The sequence below is a fragment of the Chelonia mydas genome, chromosome 1 (assembly GCF_015237465.2).
Source record: "Chelonia mydas isolate rCheMyd1 chromosome 1, rCheMyd1.pri.v2, whole genome shotgun sequence".
NCBI classification, from domain to species: domain Eukaryota; kingdom Metazoa; phylum Chordata; order Testudines; family Cheloniidae; genus Chelonia; species Chelonia mydas.
The window spans coordinates 216,058,617-216,074,406 of NC_057849.1; the positions used below are offsets into that span (position 1 = coordinate 216,058,617).

The 15,790-nt window shown below is 44.1% G+C and overlaps 1 protein-coding gene across 3 annotated transcripts in view; it reads left to right on the forward strand.

Moving 5' to 3' along the window:
- The window catches only part of TULP3 (TUB like protein 3), a 94,777-nt gene that overhangs the window by 18,139 nt on the left and 60,848 nt on the right, over positions 1-15,790 (forward strand). The window contains exon 1 of one of the 3 annotated variants that reach the window (XM_043525936.1): positions 8,744-8,820. The exons of the other annotated variants lie outside the window; for them this stretch is intronic. Within the exon in view, the coding sequence (XP_043381871.1) occupies positions 8,786-8,820 (35 nt within the window). The 5' untranslated portion in view covers positions 8,744-8,785. Of the gene's footprint in view, positions 1-8,743; positions 8,821-15,790 lie in introns of those variants that run through there. 3 annotated transcript variants of the gene reach the window in all.

The window sequence follows — 15,790 nt, forward strand, 5'->3', positions numbered from 1 at the left end:
GTTTACTGTAATGTAGACACTTCTCCATTAGCAACTAGATTGAGCCCACTAATTTCAGATTGACTATCCAGCTAACAATTCCTCCTCTGTGTGTGTACAGGACCTAGCACACTGAGGGCCCCAATCTTTAATAAGACCTATGTCTGCTACTGTAAATGAAAGAAGTAAATAAAAGAATAAAAAATAATCGGTGTTATTAATAACTCCTAATTTTGATTGAATTAGAACCAGTGGCTAAAAATTAGAGTTCCAGCTCTCCTTAAAGTGTGGTTTTGCTTCAAAATGTGACTCTTAAATATCTTTATGGGTTTCCATATTTGTCCATTAGTAGTTCCATATTACTTTTTCTCAGTTTATAAATTGTTTTTATTGTAATTCCCAGCCATGTAAACTCACCCTGAGATCTGAGTCAAGCTGAGTGTGTGTCTCTTGTTCCCCCTCTCCCTCAGATTGAACTTTATCAACAACAACCCTGTCCCAGCTGAGGTGCAGTATAAGTGTAGTAAAAGTGCAATTGAGGTACTTACCTAAGCATATCTCACCTCAGGGAAAATATTCTGCAAGTGGAATCTAGTTAACAATCTTGTTGCTGGTGTGTAAGCCAAGAAGGAATTCAGCTCACCTCCATAGGGGTGTGAACATTGCACAGTGGCCACAGAAGTAAAAGGTAGTGAATATGTCACTGAAATAAATAGCTATGACCTGGGATGCATTCTAGATCCATTGAATAAAAAAAGCCCTTTTTGTAGTCCCTTTTTTCAGAGTCAGAACTGCACCTGAATAGTCCCTTCAGTTCCCTGTAATTCTTTTCTAAATTTAGAATATTGACAGTGCACTTTAAAGTAGACACGTCACGACTTTCTCTGTCACCCTAACTCATTTAAAAAAAATAATCTAAGCTTTCATTTTCACTATAATTGCAACTGAGACAAGGGACATGGTTACAACAGTTAAGATTTGTAGTCAGCTTGCAAACTATGTTCCTGCAACCACACCAAACCTTTGGGTTGCTCAAGGCTCTTGCATCTTTATTGGGGTATGATTAGGTCCTGTCCACACTACAAACTTTAACCGTGTTGTATCTGGGGTAAGGTATTTGTAACTAGGTCGGCTGATGTGATTAAAGTTGTAGTCTTTGGATATTGAGAAAATTATTTGCCCTTCCCGAGAGAGGACAATTCCACTCTTTAAAACCTCAGTTCCTGAGTTGGGCCATACGTTAACAACTAAAAGTGCTAGATTTGTAGAAGCCCATGCATGCAACACATGTTAAACTTCCACACTCCTTGCTTGCAGTGTTCTTGTTCAGGTAAGATAAAGAAATGGACAAGGATCTAAGTCTCATGTCCCGGAGATCCTAACAGACTTAGCAGTTTTACTTACTACTTGTTGAGCCACCTAGCCTGGGTTAGAATTTTAATTTTGTTCATCCCTTCTTGATAACTTTTTGATTCTTTCATTTAAGAAATTAGATTTTGTATGTGGGTGTAAAACTTCTGACCTGTCAACTCTGAGTATCCTCTTTGGTGAGGAACCTGTGTGCTCCTCATGAATGTGGACTCCCACAATTGTGTTTAATGTGAAGGGGCATAAAGTAAGGGTAGTTTGGAGGGTGAGGTGTCTATGCAGTTCTTAGGTTTTGAGGGAGTGGATGAGTAAGGGAACTGGCATTCTGACGGGAAGGCTGCTTAAATTTAGGTTTTTGGAGAGAATGTAATACTTGCTTCAAGCATTGTGTGGAAAGCATCCTTGCTTGAGCTTGTAGCTTCTGCACTAAACAAACCACAATAATTTTTAAAATAAATAGATTTCAAAACAGCCATAAGAGTGGGACTATGAGTCACGTTGTTTAGTCTGGGCTAGGTACTGTATAGTTCAGACAGTTTAACTGCTGACTTCGTTGCTAGGAGAGAATGGTATTTGCTTTACTTTTCATTGGTTCCATGCTGTAATGGGGTACAGTGTCAACAGAAGTGACAGACTAGGTTTAATAATTCACGAAGGGGAGGTCATACTGGTCAGGATCCCAGGTTCCTGCATCCAATGAAGTGAGCTGTAGCTCACGAAAGCTTATGCTCAAATAAATTTGTTGGTCTCTGAGGTGCCACAAGTACTCCTTTTCTTTTTGCGAATACAGGCTAACACGGCTGCTACTCTGAAACCTGAGAACTTATTGTTCACCTTCTCTCCCTGTCCTACTTTTAAATATATTTGTTTTGCCTGAGGCAGAGCAGCTCCAAAAACAAACCAAACAAACAAAAAGGAATTTTTAATGGAAATTTGAGGGCTATCTCAGTGAAAGGACTTGAATAGTTGGGAGTGTAGCTGGTGCTCTCCTGCTGTTGAGTAGGGATTCCTTTATCTGGATGAAGCCTGAGGAGGTCTAGAGATAAACCTAAATTAGCTTGCTATTGAAAGCAGAGCATAGATATTTCCTTCACAATCCCCCAGCAGCAGCAGTGGTGGTGGAGAGCTAAAGGATGCCCTACCCTGAGTTATGTTGTGATTTAAGGCTTTTCCTATAAATTCCAGGATACCCGGCAGCTGGGATTTCTCTCAAGTTTTTGAAATTTTCCAGCATCTGCATTTAGACTATGAAAGTGCATTGGCCGGGAATCAAATCCAAGCCTCCCACATGGGAGGCAAGAATTCTACTACTGAACCACCAGTGCTCTCTCCAATGAATGTATCTGGCAGGAAATTCCTGTTTTTTGTGCCCAAATATGGATTTTTTATTTTTTTTTTAAAAAAAACATGCTTGCTGGGAATGTCTGTATGTCAGCATTATGCAGAGTTTGGTACCTGGAATATCTGCCCCTTCTTCAAATATGAAGCTAGTTAGAATGTGAGAATAAGAAAATACTAGCTCTTTTGTCATTCCTTTACTCCTCTGCCCCTGCACTCCAGACAGGTTTGCTATTTGATAGCTGGCCTGTGTCCGTTTTGGACTCTGTAGTATTCCTTTTAGGGGGACAGTGCGCCTTTCCCTGTATCTCTGATTCATTGAAGAACTTAATAAAACTTATTAGAAGGAAAGGGTTCTCGTAGGTCACATAACAGAAGAATGAAGTCTCCCTCCAAGCATCAATGCAGCAGCTTTATGGAGAATATTGCATATTCTTCTTTCCACTCCCTTCTGAACTGTATTTCAGACATGGGCTCCAGTAGTGGCTTTTCAAAAGCTGCTATTCTATTTCCACTGGCTCCATTATCTTTGGTATCTAGTGGGTCAATGTCAAGGGCACTTGGATTACTAATTGACACATCATCTAAACAGCTGTGAATTCATGACCGTTAAATCCTTTTATGCTTTTGTTGGCACTCATCATGTGTTACATGCACCAATTTCAGCATGCACTGTCAGACTAGCACCTATTCGCAGGCCTGTGCTCTGAACATGCTCTCCATTTACCTATTAGCCTCCAGAACCTAGACAGACTGTTTCCTATCAGAACTAGCAATGCATTCTTATGTACGATAGGGGGAAGTCTGTTTTAACCTCTTGCTGTATGATTTAGGGATGCTGTTGTAAAGTGAAATGGACCCTGCATTCTTCAGTGTTGTTTTAATGAGGTTAATTGTCTACTCTGGCAATTGAATGACAAAACTTTTGTCTTTCAGAGGTGTTAAACCCCCCACCCCTGAAAGAAAAGTTTTGCCGCGGCAAGTGCCACTGTGAACAGCACGTTGTTGGCAGGAGAGCTTTCCTGCCGACAACGCGAACACTGCTCGTTTGACATAGAAGATTTTTGTTAACAGGAGAGCCGACAAACCGTGTCTACACTGCACGACTTTTAGCGGCATGTCGCTAAAAGCTGTGTCGTGTAGATATAGCTTTAGAAAGAGGTTTGATATAACCTCCAACTGTGCTAGACATAAGACTCCCTGATACAGGAAGCATTAGATATGTATATAACAAAATGCTGTAGGCATTGTATGTGATGAAACACAGTTACACAAGATACGTGACTTCACTGGAGTTATACCAGGGATTTTCCATATCTTCCCTCCCCGACACAATCTTCCTTTTTTTAAGCTTGGTCTGAAGGCTAGATGCAGTGGCCGATTAACCCAGGGGTCCCGGCCAATTTGGGGGCCCTCCAGGAACATGTAACTCTGGCCCTGCTCCTCCTATCCCTCAGGGCTCTGCCACCCTGCTCCTTCTCTTCCCCCTGAGACCTTGCCTCCTGGCCAAGTCAGAAGCCAGAGCCTGGCTGTGATAGGGCGACCATATCCCCCCCTTCCCGCTCCCCTCCACATGGACCTGGCCTGAGCCCCTCCTCCCCCATGCGGAGCTGGCCCTCCCTGCATGCGGAGCTGTCCTGAGCCCCTCTTCCTCCCTCCTTTCCCCCCGCAGAGCTGACCCAAGCCCCTCAGCCGAGCCCCTCTCCCCCACACCTCTGCGCAGAGCTGACCCAAGCTCCTCTCCTCCACCCCCACGTGCAGCTGGCCCGAGGCTCTCCCTTTCCCCTTCCCATGAACAGCTGGCCTTAGCCACTCACCCAAGCCCCCTTCCTCTCCTGCGGATGGCCTGAGCCCCAACACTCAGCTCCCCCCGGCCCCCCATCCCTTTGTGGCAAAACTGGGAATTTGTCCCATTTGCTCTTTCTAACTGGTGATCAGTTGCCAAGAGAAAATGGGACAAATGTCCAGATTTGCAAAAAAAATCAGGACATGCAGGGTCAAAACAGGACGTATGGTCACCCTACGCAAGGGGTCCCCAAACTTTTTTGGTCATGCCCCGCCCCTTACCTGGTCTGCACTGGGCGGGGGCCAGGAGCAGGGCTGCAGCTGGGAGTAGCGCTGGGGCTGTGTCGGGAGCCGCGGCCAGGAGCAGAGCCACGGCTGGGACTGGGGTGGAGCCAGAGCAGCGCTGTGTGGGAAATCTCTTCCTCCCCGCCCCGGGGGGCTGACCTGGGCTCCCCCGCCCCCCGCCTTGCCCCTCCGAAGGGGGTGGATTTATTATAGTGAAAGAAAACCCATTTAATCACTGTAGTAAATGTCTATACTATAGTGGCATAGCTGCAGTGCTATAGTTCTTGTAGTGTAGACATGCCCGTAGCATGGAATTCCTGCTGACCTAAGTTTTCGTTGTTCCTATTTTACCACACTGGCAAATCCCCTGATTGGATTATTGAAGTCTTGGGTTCTAGTCTTACAGGATCACCTAGGTGCAAGACATTGTTCACACAAGAACTACACTGTGATAAAAAGTAATATATAGAAATAGGGGGGAAATGCAAAAAAAAAAAAAACAAAAAACCACCCAAGTATGGGGATTGTAAACTCTTCAGGGCAGGGACCATCTTTTTGGTATGTACAGTACCTCGTACAATGGGGGCCAGATCCATGATTGCAGCCAATAGGTGCTACCTAATAATATGTGCTAAACAGTAGATGGCTTATGCCATTGCACTCTTTGGATGCTCATTGCTCTGCACTGCTGCCATTTTCACAGGGTTGGGTTAAGTTTATGTAACCACTAAAACTTAAGGGCCCCCAAATAGATTTTTTTTTCTTTTTGCCTAATCACTTCCTCATTGCTCTGCCATCCTCCTATGAACGCTTGTATTTTTCTCACTCTTCTGTTCATCTTTCATCTTCCTTCCAAATGAGGCATCCAAGCAAGCAACTTCTAGGAATCAGCTGACCATGTCCTGTTGCTCTGCCTTTGACTCACTGGTACAACCAGGCCGCTCTAACTGCAGGACTTGGCTACCATTCATCCTGCTTTAATCTATCCCTTTGTCCTCACAAGTACCCTTCCAATTTAGTTTTGCTTAGGCTGTCCCTACTGTATGTTGATCTCTCTGCCCTCTCCACTGACATCTTTCTGGATCCTTGCAACTCGTGGGGGAATTCTGCGCCATTGCACATGCACAGAATTCATGTCCCCCCGCAGATTTATTTGCCTTCCTGCAGAAAAATGTCTTTCTGACAGGGAAGCAAAGGGAAGCTGCAAGAGCAGTCACGCACCAGTCCCTAGCAGCGCAGATACATCATTTCAGGCACCCGGAGCAGCTGACGGAGAGGTAAACTACCGTGGGGCTGGGGACACCCCAGCCACTAGCTCCTACCATGAGCCTGGATCAGCTGCTAGTTCCGTCTGCGCTGGAGGCAGGAGAGGATGGGACGTCCTCTTCCCCTGCAAGGAATGGCTGGGGCTGTGTCAGACCCACCCCCAGAAACCTCCCCCAGTTGCAGGAAGCTCAGCATCCTCCCCTGCTTCCTGCCCCCATTGCTCCTCAGCTGTGGGGAGAGGAGTCACTGTATTGGGAGCTGCTCCACACAACCCCCGTGGACCTCCCATACTCAGACAGCATCTGGACCTCCCATACCCAGACAGTGCCTCCAAGCCTCACCCCCATCCACCCAGAACCCCCCTAGCCCTCCATACGCAAACCCCACCCTACTGAACCTCAACCCCTGCATCTAGGGCCCCTCTGCACCCAGATCTCCTGCCTCCAGACCCTCACCGCTGCACCCAGACCACCCCCCACTGAGCTTCCTGCACTCAAACCCCCACCCGGATGCCCCACCCTCTGCATCACCCTGAGCCCTCACATCCAGACCCCCACACAACTGACTCCCAACTAGCTGCATCCAGACCCCCACTCTAGCAAGCCCCACTCCCCCAGCACCCAGACCCCCCTGCTGAGACCCCCACACCCAGAACCCTCCACTGAACCCCAACCACCTTCACCTGGAAGCCCCTGCAGATACCCATTGCCCCTGCACCTGGAACTCCCCCCCACCCCCCCCCCCACAAGCCTCTTTGCATCCAGATCTTCCCACACCTAGACCCCATACTGAGCTGCCTGCACCCAGATTGTCACACACAGAATCCTCTCACCCCACACCTGGATCCCTCCAAACTGAGCCCTTCCACACTTGGATCCTGCCTGGTTGAGCCTGCCTTCCCCACACCTGGTGTACCTGACACAGAGGGGCAGGGCCCCAGGGTGTTTCTGGGGCAGGTCCAGGCCTTGTGCTGTGTCAGGGTTGGGTGCAGCCTCACCGCTGAGTCCGTGTCCTGGGGGTTGGGGGAGCTGCAGGATGATCTCCCACCTTCCTGCAGCCAGTGGCCTGTGCTCCCCACTGCCATACTGGAACCCCTCAAATAAAACTTGCAGAATTTTAAAATATTGTGCACACAATTTTTATTTTTTTGGCACAGAATGCTCTCAGGAGTAAACTCCTAGATCAGTTACTGAAGTGAGCAGATTCCTCTTTTGGCTTCTGACACTTCTCCTGCAAAGGGATGGATATGTTTTTACTAGGTGTGGGCATGTACTGCTAAATATGCTGTTTGACAGTAGGTGTCAAACTGCTCCCCCCAATACCAGTAACTCCTGGAGTTGAAGAGTTCCACTTGTATTGACAGCATTTTAGGTATTTTGCTACCGCAAGTGTTAAAGGCAATGGACCTCTTTAATATCAACACAACCTATTTTCATCAGTGTTAGTGGGTTCTGGGCACAGCCATGTTTGACACCTAATTGCCAGATGTCACTCATTTTCAGCATGGATGGAAGACACAGGCTAGTTTTGAACGGAACTGGGGCCCATTAAAATGACACACAATGAAGTCTGGAGGTTTGGTTACACAATGGTTGTCCCTTGTCCCAACAACATAATTAAAGAAGACCCTGCCATGATTACTATTAGGGTTAAAGCTGTTTACAGCTGAGTCAGGGTCTGTTGACTTGCTTGCTTTTGTAATGTAGCTGCACTCTTACGGCTTGTCTTCATGTCTTCAAGCTGCAGCGGCTGTGGTGTTTTAGTGAAGATGCTACTATGTTGATGGGCGTACTTAATCCACCTCCCCGAGAGGCGGTAGCTATGTTGATGGGAGAGCGTCTCCCCCGTCTGCACTGGGGGTTAGGTCGTTACAACTACATGCCGGGGTGTGGATGTAGTTATACTGATATAAGTATAGTGTAGACCTGACCTTAGGGTATTTCTGCACTGCAATTAGACACCCGTGGCTGGCCTGTGCAAGCTGATTTGGGCTCATGGGGCTTGGACTATGGGGCTGTTTAAGTGCGGTGTAGATTTTGGGTCTCTGACTGCAGCCTGAGCTCTGGGACCCTTCCATCTACACTCCAATTAAACAGTTCCTTAGCTCCAGCCAGAGTCAGCTGGCAAGGGCCAGCCACAGGGTTTTAATTGTGGTGTAGGCATACCCTTAGTGTACTGTACTTTATTGACTATAAAATGTTATTGTTTTATTTACTGTTTCTAATAGCTAAGGTTTTTATAAATGTGAGAAAATACCATTGTTTTGACTTCACAATTTTTTTTCATTCTGTTGAAAGAACATCTCAGAAAAGTACCCTCTAGGCAAATTACACTGTACAAATAGTATTGTAATAGCTTGATCCAAAGTCCATTGAAGTAAATGGAAAGGCTCCCATTGACTTCAGTGGGTTTAGGATAAGGCCCTAAGAGCATAATAACACTGCTAAGCAATGAAACAGCTGAGTAAACAAATAAGAGAACTCACCTTACCATTGCACCTATGGTGTAACGGTGGACAAAATCGCAAAGAAAGAAATGCACAGATAAGGCTAATCCTTTATGTGCTAAAAGCACATATGGCATTGTTAACCATGCTTTCATAAATATAAAGGGAAGGCTAACCACCTTTAAATCCCTCCTGGCCAGAGGAAAAAACCCTTTCACCTGTAAAGGGTTAAGAAGCTAAAGATAACCTCGCTGGCACCTGACCAAAATGACCAATGAGGAGGCAAGATACTTTCAAAGCTGGAGGGGAGCTGTCTGTATGTTGCTTTTGCCAGGACCAGAGCAGGAATGCAGGTCAGAACTCCTGTAAAGGGCTAATAAGCAATCTAGTTAGATATGCATTAGATTCTGTTTTGTTTAAATGGCTGATAAAATAAGTTGTGCTGAATGGAATGTGTATTCCTGTTTTTGTGTCTTTTTGTAACTTAAGGTTTTGCCTAGAAGGATTCTCTATGTTTTGAATCTGGTTACCCTGTAAGGTTTCAGAGTAGCAGCCATGTTAGTCTGTATTCGCAAAAAGAAAAGGAGTATTTGTGGCACCTTAGAGACTAACCAATTTATTTGAGCATAAGCTTTTGTGAGCTACAGCTCACTTCATCGGATGCATAAAGTGGAAAGTACAGTGAGGAGATTTTATATACACACAGACCATGAAAAAATATACATTGTAAGGAGAGTGATCACTTAAGATGAGCTATTACCAGCAGGAGAGTGGGGTGGGAGGAGAGAAAACCTTTTGAAGTGATAATCAAGGTGGGCCATTTCCAGCACATTTCCAGGAGTTAACAAGAACGTCTGAGGGGGGAGGAATAAACAAGGGGAAATAGTTTCACTTAGTATAATGACTCAACCACTCCCCGTCTCTATTCAAGCCTAAGTTAATTGTATCCAATTTGCAAATTAATTCCAATTCAGCAGTCTCTCGGAGTCTGTTTTCGAAGTTTTTTTGTTGAAGGATAGTCACTTTGAGGTCAGAAATCGAGTGACCAGAGAGATTGAAGTGTTCTCCGACTGGGTTATGAATGTTATAATTCTTGACATCTGATTTGTGTCCATTTATTCTTTTACATAGAGACTGTCCAGTTTGCCCAATGTACATGGCAGAGGGGCATTGCTGGCACATGATGGCATATATCACATTGGTAGATGTGCAGGTGAACGAGCCTCTGATAGTGTGACTGATGTGATTAGGCCCTGTGATGGTGTCCCCTGAATAGATATGTGAGCACAGTTGGCAATGGGCTTTGTTGCAAGGATAGGTTCCTGGGTTAGTGGTTCTGTTGTGTGGTGTGTGGTTGCAGGTGAGTATTTGCTTCAGGTTGGGGGACTGTCTGTAGGCAAGGACTGGCCTGTCTCCCAAGATTTGTGAGAGTGATGGGTCGTCCTTCAGGATAGGTTGTAGATCCTTGATAATGCGTTGGAGAGGTTTTAGTTGGGGGCTGAACGTGACGGCTAGTGGCGTTCTGTTATTTTCTTTGTTGGGCCTGTCCTGTAGTAGGTGACTTCTGGGTACTCTTCTGGCTCTGTCAATCTGTTTCTTCACTTCAGCAGGTGGGTATTGTAGTTGTAAGAATGCTTGATAGAGATCTTGTAGGTGTTTGTCTCTGTCTGAGGGGTTGGAGCAAATGCGGTTGTATCGTAGAGCTTGGCTGTAGACAATGGATTGTGTGGTGTGGTCTGGGTGAAAGCTGGAGGCATGTAGGTAGGAATAGCGGTCAGTAGGTTTCCGGTATAGGGTGGTGTTTATGTGACCATCGCTTATTAGCACTGTAGTGTCCAGGAAGTGGATCTCTTGTGTGGACTGGTCCAGGCTGAGGTTGATGGTGGGATGGAAATTGTTGAAGTCATGGTGGAATTCCTCAAGGGCTTCTTTTCCATGGGTCCAGATGATGAAGATGTCATCAATATAGCGCAAGTAGAGTAGGGGCATTAGGGGACGAGAGCTGAGGAAGCATTGTTCTAAGTCAGCCATAAAAATGTTGGCATGCTGTGGGGCCAAGCGGGTACCCATAGCAGTGCCGCTGATTTGAAGGTATACATTGTCCCCAAAAGTGAAATAGTTATGGGTGAGGACAAAGTCACAAAGTTCAGCCACCAGGTTTGCCGTGACATTATCGGGGATAGTGTTCCTGATGGCTTGTAGTCCATCTTTGTGTGGAATGTTGGTGTAGAGGGCTTCTACATCCATAGTGGCCAGGATGGTGTTTTCAGGAAGATCACCGATGGATTGTAGTTTCCTCAGGAAGTCAGTGGTGTCTTGAAGATAGCTGGGAGTGCTGGTAGTATAGGGCCTGAGGAGGGAGTCTACATAGCCAGACAATCCTGCTGTCAGAGTGCCAATGCCTGAAATGATGGGGTGCCCAGGATTTCCAGGTTTATGGATCTTGGGTAGCAGACAGAATACCCCAGGTCGGGGTTCCAGGGGTGTGTCTGTGCGGATTTGATCTTGTGCTGTTTCAGGGAGTTTCTTGAGCAAATGCTGTAGTTTCTTTTGGTAACCCTCAGTGGGATCAGAGGGTAATGGCTTGTAGAAAGTGGTGTTGGAGAGCTGCCGAGCAGCCTCTTGTTCATATTCCGACCTATTCATGATGACAACAGCACCTCCTTTGTCAGCCTTTTTGATTATGATGTCAGAGTTGTTTCTGAGGCTGTGGATGGCATTGTGTTCTGCACGGCTGAGCTTATGGGGCAAGTGATGCTGCTTTTCCACAATTTCAGCCCGTGCACGTCGGCGGAAGCACTCTATGTAGAAGTCCAGTCTGCTGTTTCGACCTTCAGGAGGAGTCCACCTAGAATGCTTCTTTTTGTAGTGTTGGTAGGAAGGTCTCTGTGGATTAGTATGTTGTTCAGAGGTGTGTTGGAAATATTCCTTGAGTCAGAGACGTCGAAAATAGGATTCTAGGTCACCACAGAACTGTATCATGTTTGTGGGGGTGAAGGGGCAGAAGGAGAGGCTCCGAGATAGGACAGATTCTTCTGCTGGGTTAAGAGTATAGTTGGATAGGTTAACCATATTGCTGGGTGGGTTAAGGGAACCATTGTTGTGGCCCCTTGTGGCATGTAGTAGTTTAGATAATTTAGTGTCCTTATTCTTTTGTAGAGAAGCAAAGTGTGTGTTTTAGTAAAGTCCAGCCAGAGGAAGTTTGTGTCAAAGGTTGGTTTTTTATGAGAGTATCCAGTTTTGAGAGCTCATTCTTAATCTTTCCCTGTTTGCTGTAGAGGCTGTTGATCAGGTGGTTCCGCAGTTTCTTTGAGAGCGTGTGACACAAGCTGTCAGCATAGTCTGTGTGGTATGTAGATCAGAGGCTCGTTCACCTGCACATCTACCAATGTGATATGTGCCAGCAATGCCCCTCTGCCATGTATACTGGGCAAACTGGACAGTCTCTATTAAAAGAATAAATGGACACAAATCAGATGTCAAGAATTATAATATTCATAACCCAGTCGGAGAACACTTCAATCTCTCTGGTCACTCGATTTCTGACCTCAAAGTGACTATTCTTCAACAAAAAAAACTTCGAAAACAGACTCCGAGAGACTGCTGAATTGGAATTAATTTGCAAATTGGATACAATTAACTTAGGCTTGAATAGAGACGGGGAGTGGTTGAGTCATTATACTAAGTGAAACTATTTCCCCTTGTTTATTCCTCCCCCCTCAGACGTTCTTGTTAACTCCTGGAAATGTGCTGGAAATGGCCCACCTTGATTATCACTTCAAAAGGTTTTCTCTCCTCCCACCCCACTCTCCTGCTGGTAATAGCTCATCTTAAGTGATCACTCTCCTTACAATGTATATTTTTTCATGGTCTGTGTGTATATAAAATCTCCTCACTGTACTTTCCACTTTATGCATCCGATGAAGTGAGCTGTAGCTCACAAAAGCTTATGCTCAAATAAATTGGTTAGTCTCTAAGGTGCCACAAGTACTCCTTTTCTTGTTACCCTGTAAGGTATTTACCATCCTGATTTTACAGAGGTGATTCTTTTACTTAAATTAAAATTCTTCTTTTAAGAACCTGATTGGTTTTTCATTGTTCTTAAGATCCAAGGGTTTGGGTCTGTGTTCACCTATGGAAATTGGTGAGGATTTTTATCAAGCCTTCCCCAGGAAAGGGGGTGTAGGGCTTGGGAGGATTTTGCGGTGAAAGACGTTTCCAAATGGGCTCTTTCCCAGTTATATATTTGTTAGACGCTTGGTGGTGGCAGCAATGAAGTCCAGGGGCAAAAGGTAAAATAGTTTGTACCTTGGGGAAGTTTTAACCTAAGCTGATAAAAATAAGCTTAGGGGGTTTTTCATGCAGGTCCCCACATCTGTACCCTAGAGTTCAGAGTGGGGAAGGAACCTTGACACATGCACATTTTTCGTATTTTGTTTACTATTATCCTATTACAGTATTGTATTCTGTTTCCTTAATCAGAGGTTTGATGGAGCTAGTACTTGCTGGTGGCCATTTTGGGCTTTGTTTTAGAAAAGTTCACAAGTTTAACTGAATAGATTTTTAAACTGATTTTGGTAAGCTACTGCACTCTGCATAGGTAAGGCGTAGCTTCTAGCCCTTAGGGCTCCTGAGAAACTAACTTAATGTGACAGCATGGTGTAGTATTCTTACTGAATCTGCAGATAGATGGGAAGAGAAGCAGCTATAAGAGCCTAATCATGACAACTCTCAGTGTTGTTACCTGTTTCATTAACGATCATCATAGCAAAAACATGCAGCCACTTTGAGATTTTGGGTGAAGCATAAGTAGAATATCACACCTTTTCCCCCAGTCTGATCCCTGATTTTAAGATTTTCTATGTTTGTTTTTCTAATGGGGGAAAAAAACTTTAATATTTTAACTTGTTCTGTTAGGTGTGACCTGAGGTATGCCTGGAACACAACCAAACACTAAAACATTGCCAAGAACTGTTTTACAATATCGTGGTACCTTTGGAATTGTGTTTTTAAAATTAAATCCAGTCAGAGTTTGTTCCCTGTCCCCCTAATATGTTAAGTAGCTAAGTCTCCAGTACAAAATGATGGCCTGAAATATTTCTGTTTTAAAAAAAAAAAAAAGATTTATTGTAGCCAAAAATTTTTTGTAATTGTAATTTGTAACAGTTCTGATGGCTCAAATAACCAAACAAATTTTGCAAAATCTTTGTAAAAGGGTCTTCTACCAGCTCTAGATTCTGGGCCTGCTCCCACAAGAGTTTATGGCAAAACCCCCATTGATTTAATTGGGGAAAGGTTCTAGTCTCTGTAAAATCCAAGCCCCAGGCTGAAATTTGTTCTTGATGTATAACTGCTTGAAAGCAAAGATCTGTAATTGAAATGCTGGTTCAACCTCAGTTTACAGTGTTTAAAAATAGGTGTGCAGTTCCATAATCTGGGTCTGTACAGAACTGATTATGTAGAATGCTTTGTGGCAATCCATCTAAATATGATCGTGTTGAGAATATCCGGTATGTGCCAATGAGAGAGTTGTTTTAGTTCTGGGAGAAGATCTGACACTTCCCACTCTTGCTGCGAGCCCTGCACATCTTCCCAAGAGTGAATTTGTAAAATTACATCAATCATATTGTAAACTAATAGGCTTTACAGTTTGAGATACCGCCTTGCTGAGATTAGTCATGGGTATTGTGAAGAAACATTTGTAAAACACTTTTATGATTAAAAGTATTGTTTATTTTTGTTAAAACTTTGTTCAAATATCTCTACAGATTCAATTGTCTTACGCTGGTATCAAATAAATAGAGTAAGTCACAAATAAGATCATATTATTAAATATGTAACGTCATGGAGAGTTGAGGTAATAGGACTGATGACCTATTCCTGTTAGTTAACTCAGCTCTTTATTTATTGGAGTTGCTTTTGTTTGTGCTTCTATGCTGACTAAAAGTAAACTCTAATAGACAACCCACATCCAGCTTATAACTCTTATTCTCTGATTCCCGTTGAATGCTGTGTTTATTGCTCAAGGAGGTGTAACTGCTGGTGCCACATTAATATGACCTCTGATTTGATGCCCCGGAAAGTGATAAGCAGGGCTGTGGTAACACTTGCTGTGAGAGTCCTGAAGTGACAGTGCTTTTATGACAGGAATGTGCCATGGGATCCTAGGAACTTTAACTTCCCGTGCAGAGAAAAGTGGAACTATGTTAAGGTGCCCTGGGATTTCTGTAAAACAAATAGCGCTCACAGTGGAGACCAGTAAAAGAGTTTACCGGTCAACAGCCCAGTTCACATTCCCATCAAAATTGAAGGATGTGCCAGGACAGACAAGAATTTACGTGACAGACTAATCCAGTTTGTTGAATTAATTAATACGTAACAGGACACAGTCAATTTTGAAATCTAGTCACTTTTCAACTCAAAATCTAGTTGGTTTTAAAATGCATTAAGTGACACCTCACCTGAATTCCCCTTTCTGATTATACAGAGGAAACAGTGAAAATATACATGAGTGCTATCAAGTGCACAAAATAAATAAGATAAAAAAACCAAGAGAAACATTATTATTATTTGACCTCTCATTTAATAAATTCATAAATTTTTAAGGCCAGAGGAGGGGCCATTATAATTATCTAGCTAGTCTGATCTTCTGCATAACACAGGCCATACACCCTTACTCAGTAATTTCTGCAGCAAACCTATAACTTCTGTTTGAATTATACCAGACATTATAGAACTAGTGTTGCCATTTTGGCCCAAGTTGGTTAGCCAGTATTTGGGCTGTGTTTTTTCAGTTAAGAGAAATCCTAATTACAATCCTGTTTATTTGCAAGGAATAAACGCAAAGTCCTGTTTTAGGGCCACTCTCACAACTGCTTCTCTCAGTTTCTGCTGGCTTTCTGCCTTACATAGGCTATATTAAATCAATCCCCTAGTCCCTGTGTTTGTAATCAGTCCCAGGGAAAACTCTGAGCCCGCACAGTTTAGCTCTGCTTAGCTTGTCATGCAGCCCGCTGCCTTGGGTGGTAGCCTCATACTGTTTCAGATATCACTACACAAAGGGATATTTAATTGTTCCTTCTGTTTAGTTTAGCAAACCCAGCAGCTTTAATCAGGTATGTAATTGTTTATAGATCAAAGACTTGCTTGATGGCATCCATTAACACCTTTCAACATAAAAATACTTGGTTTTGATTTGAAGACTTCAAGAGACAGAGAATCCACCACATCCTTAATTAAAGTATGCCAGTAGCCATTAATCCTCACAGTTAAAATTTTTAACCTCATTGCTAGTCTGAATTTGTCTAGCTTCCGCTTCCAGCT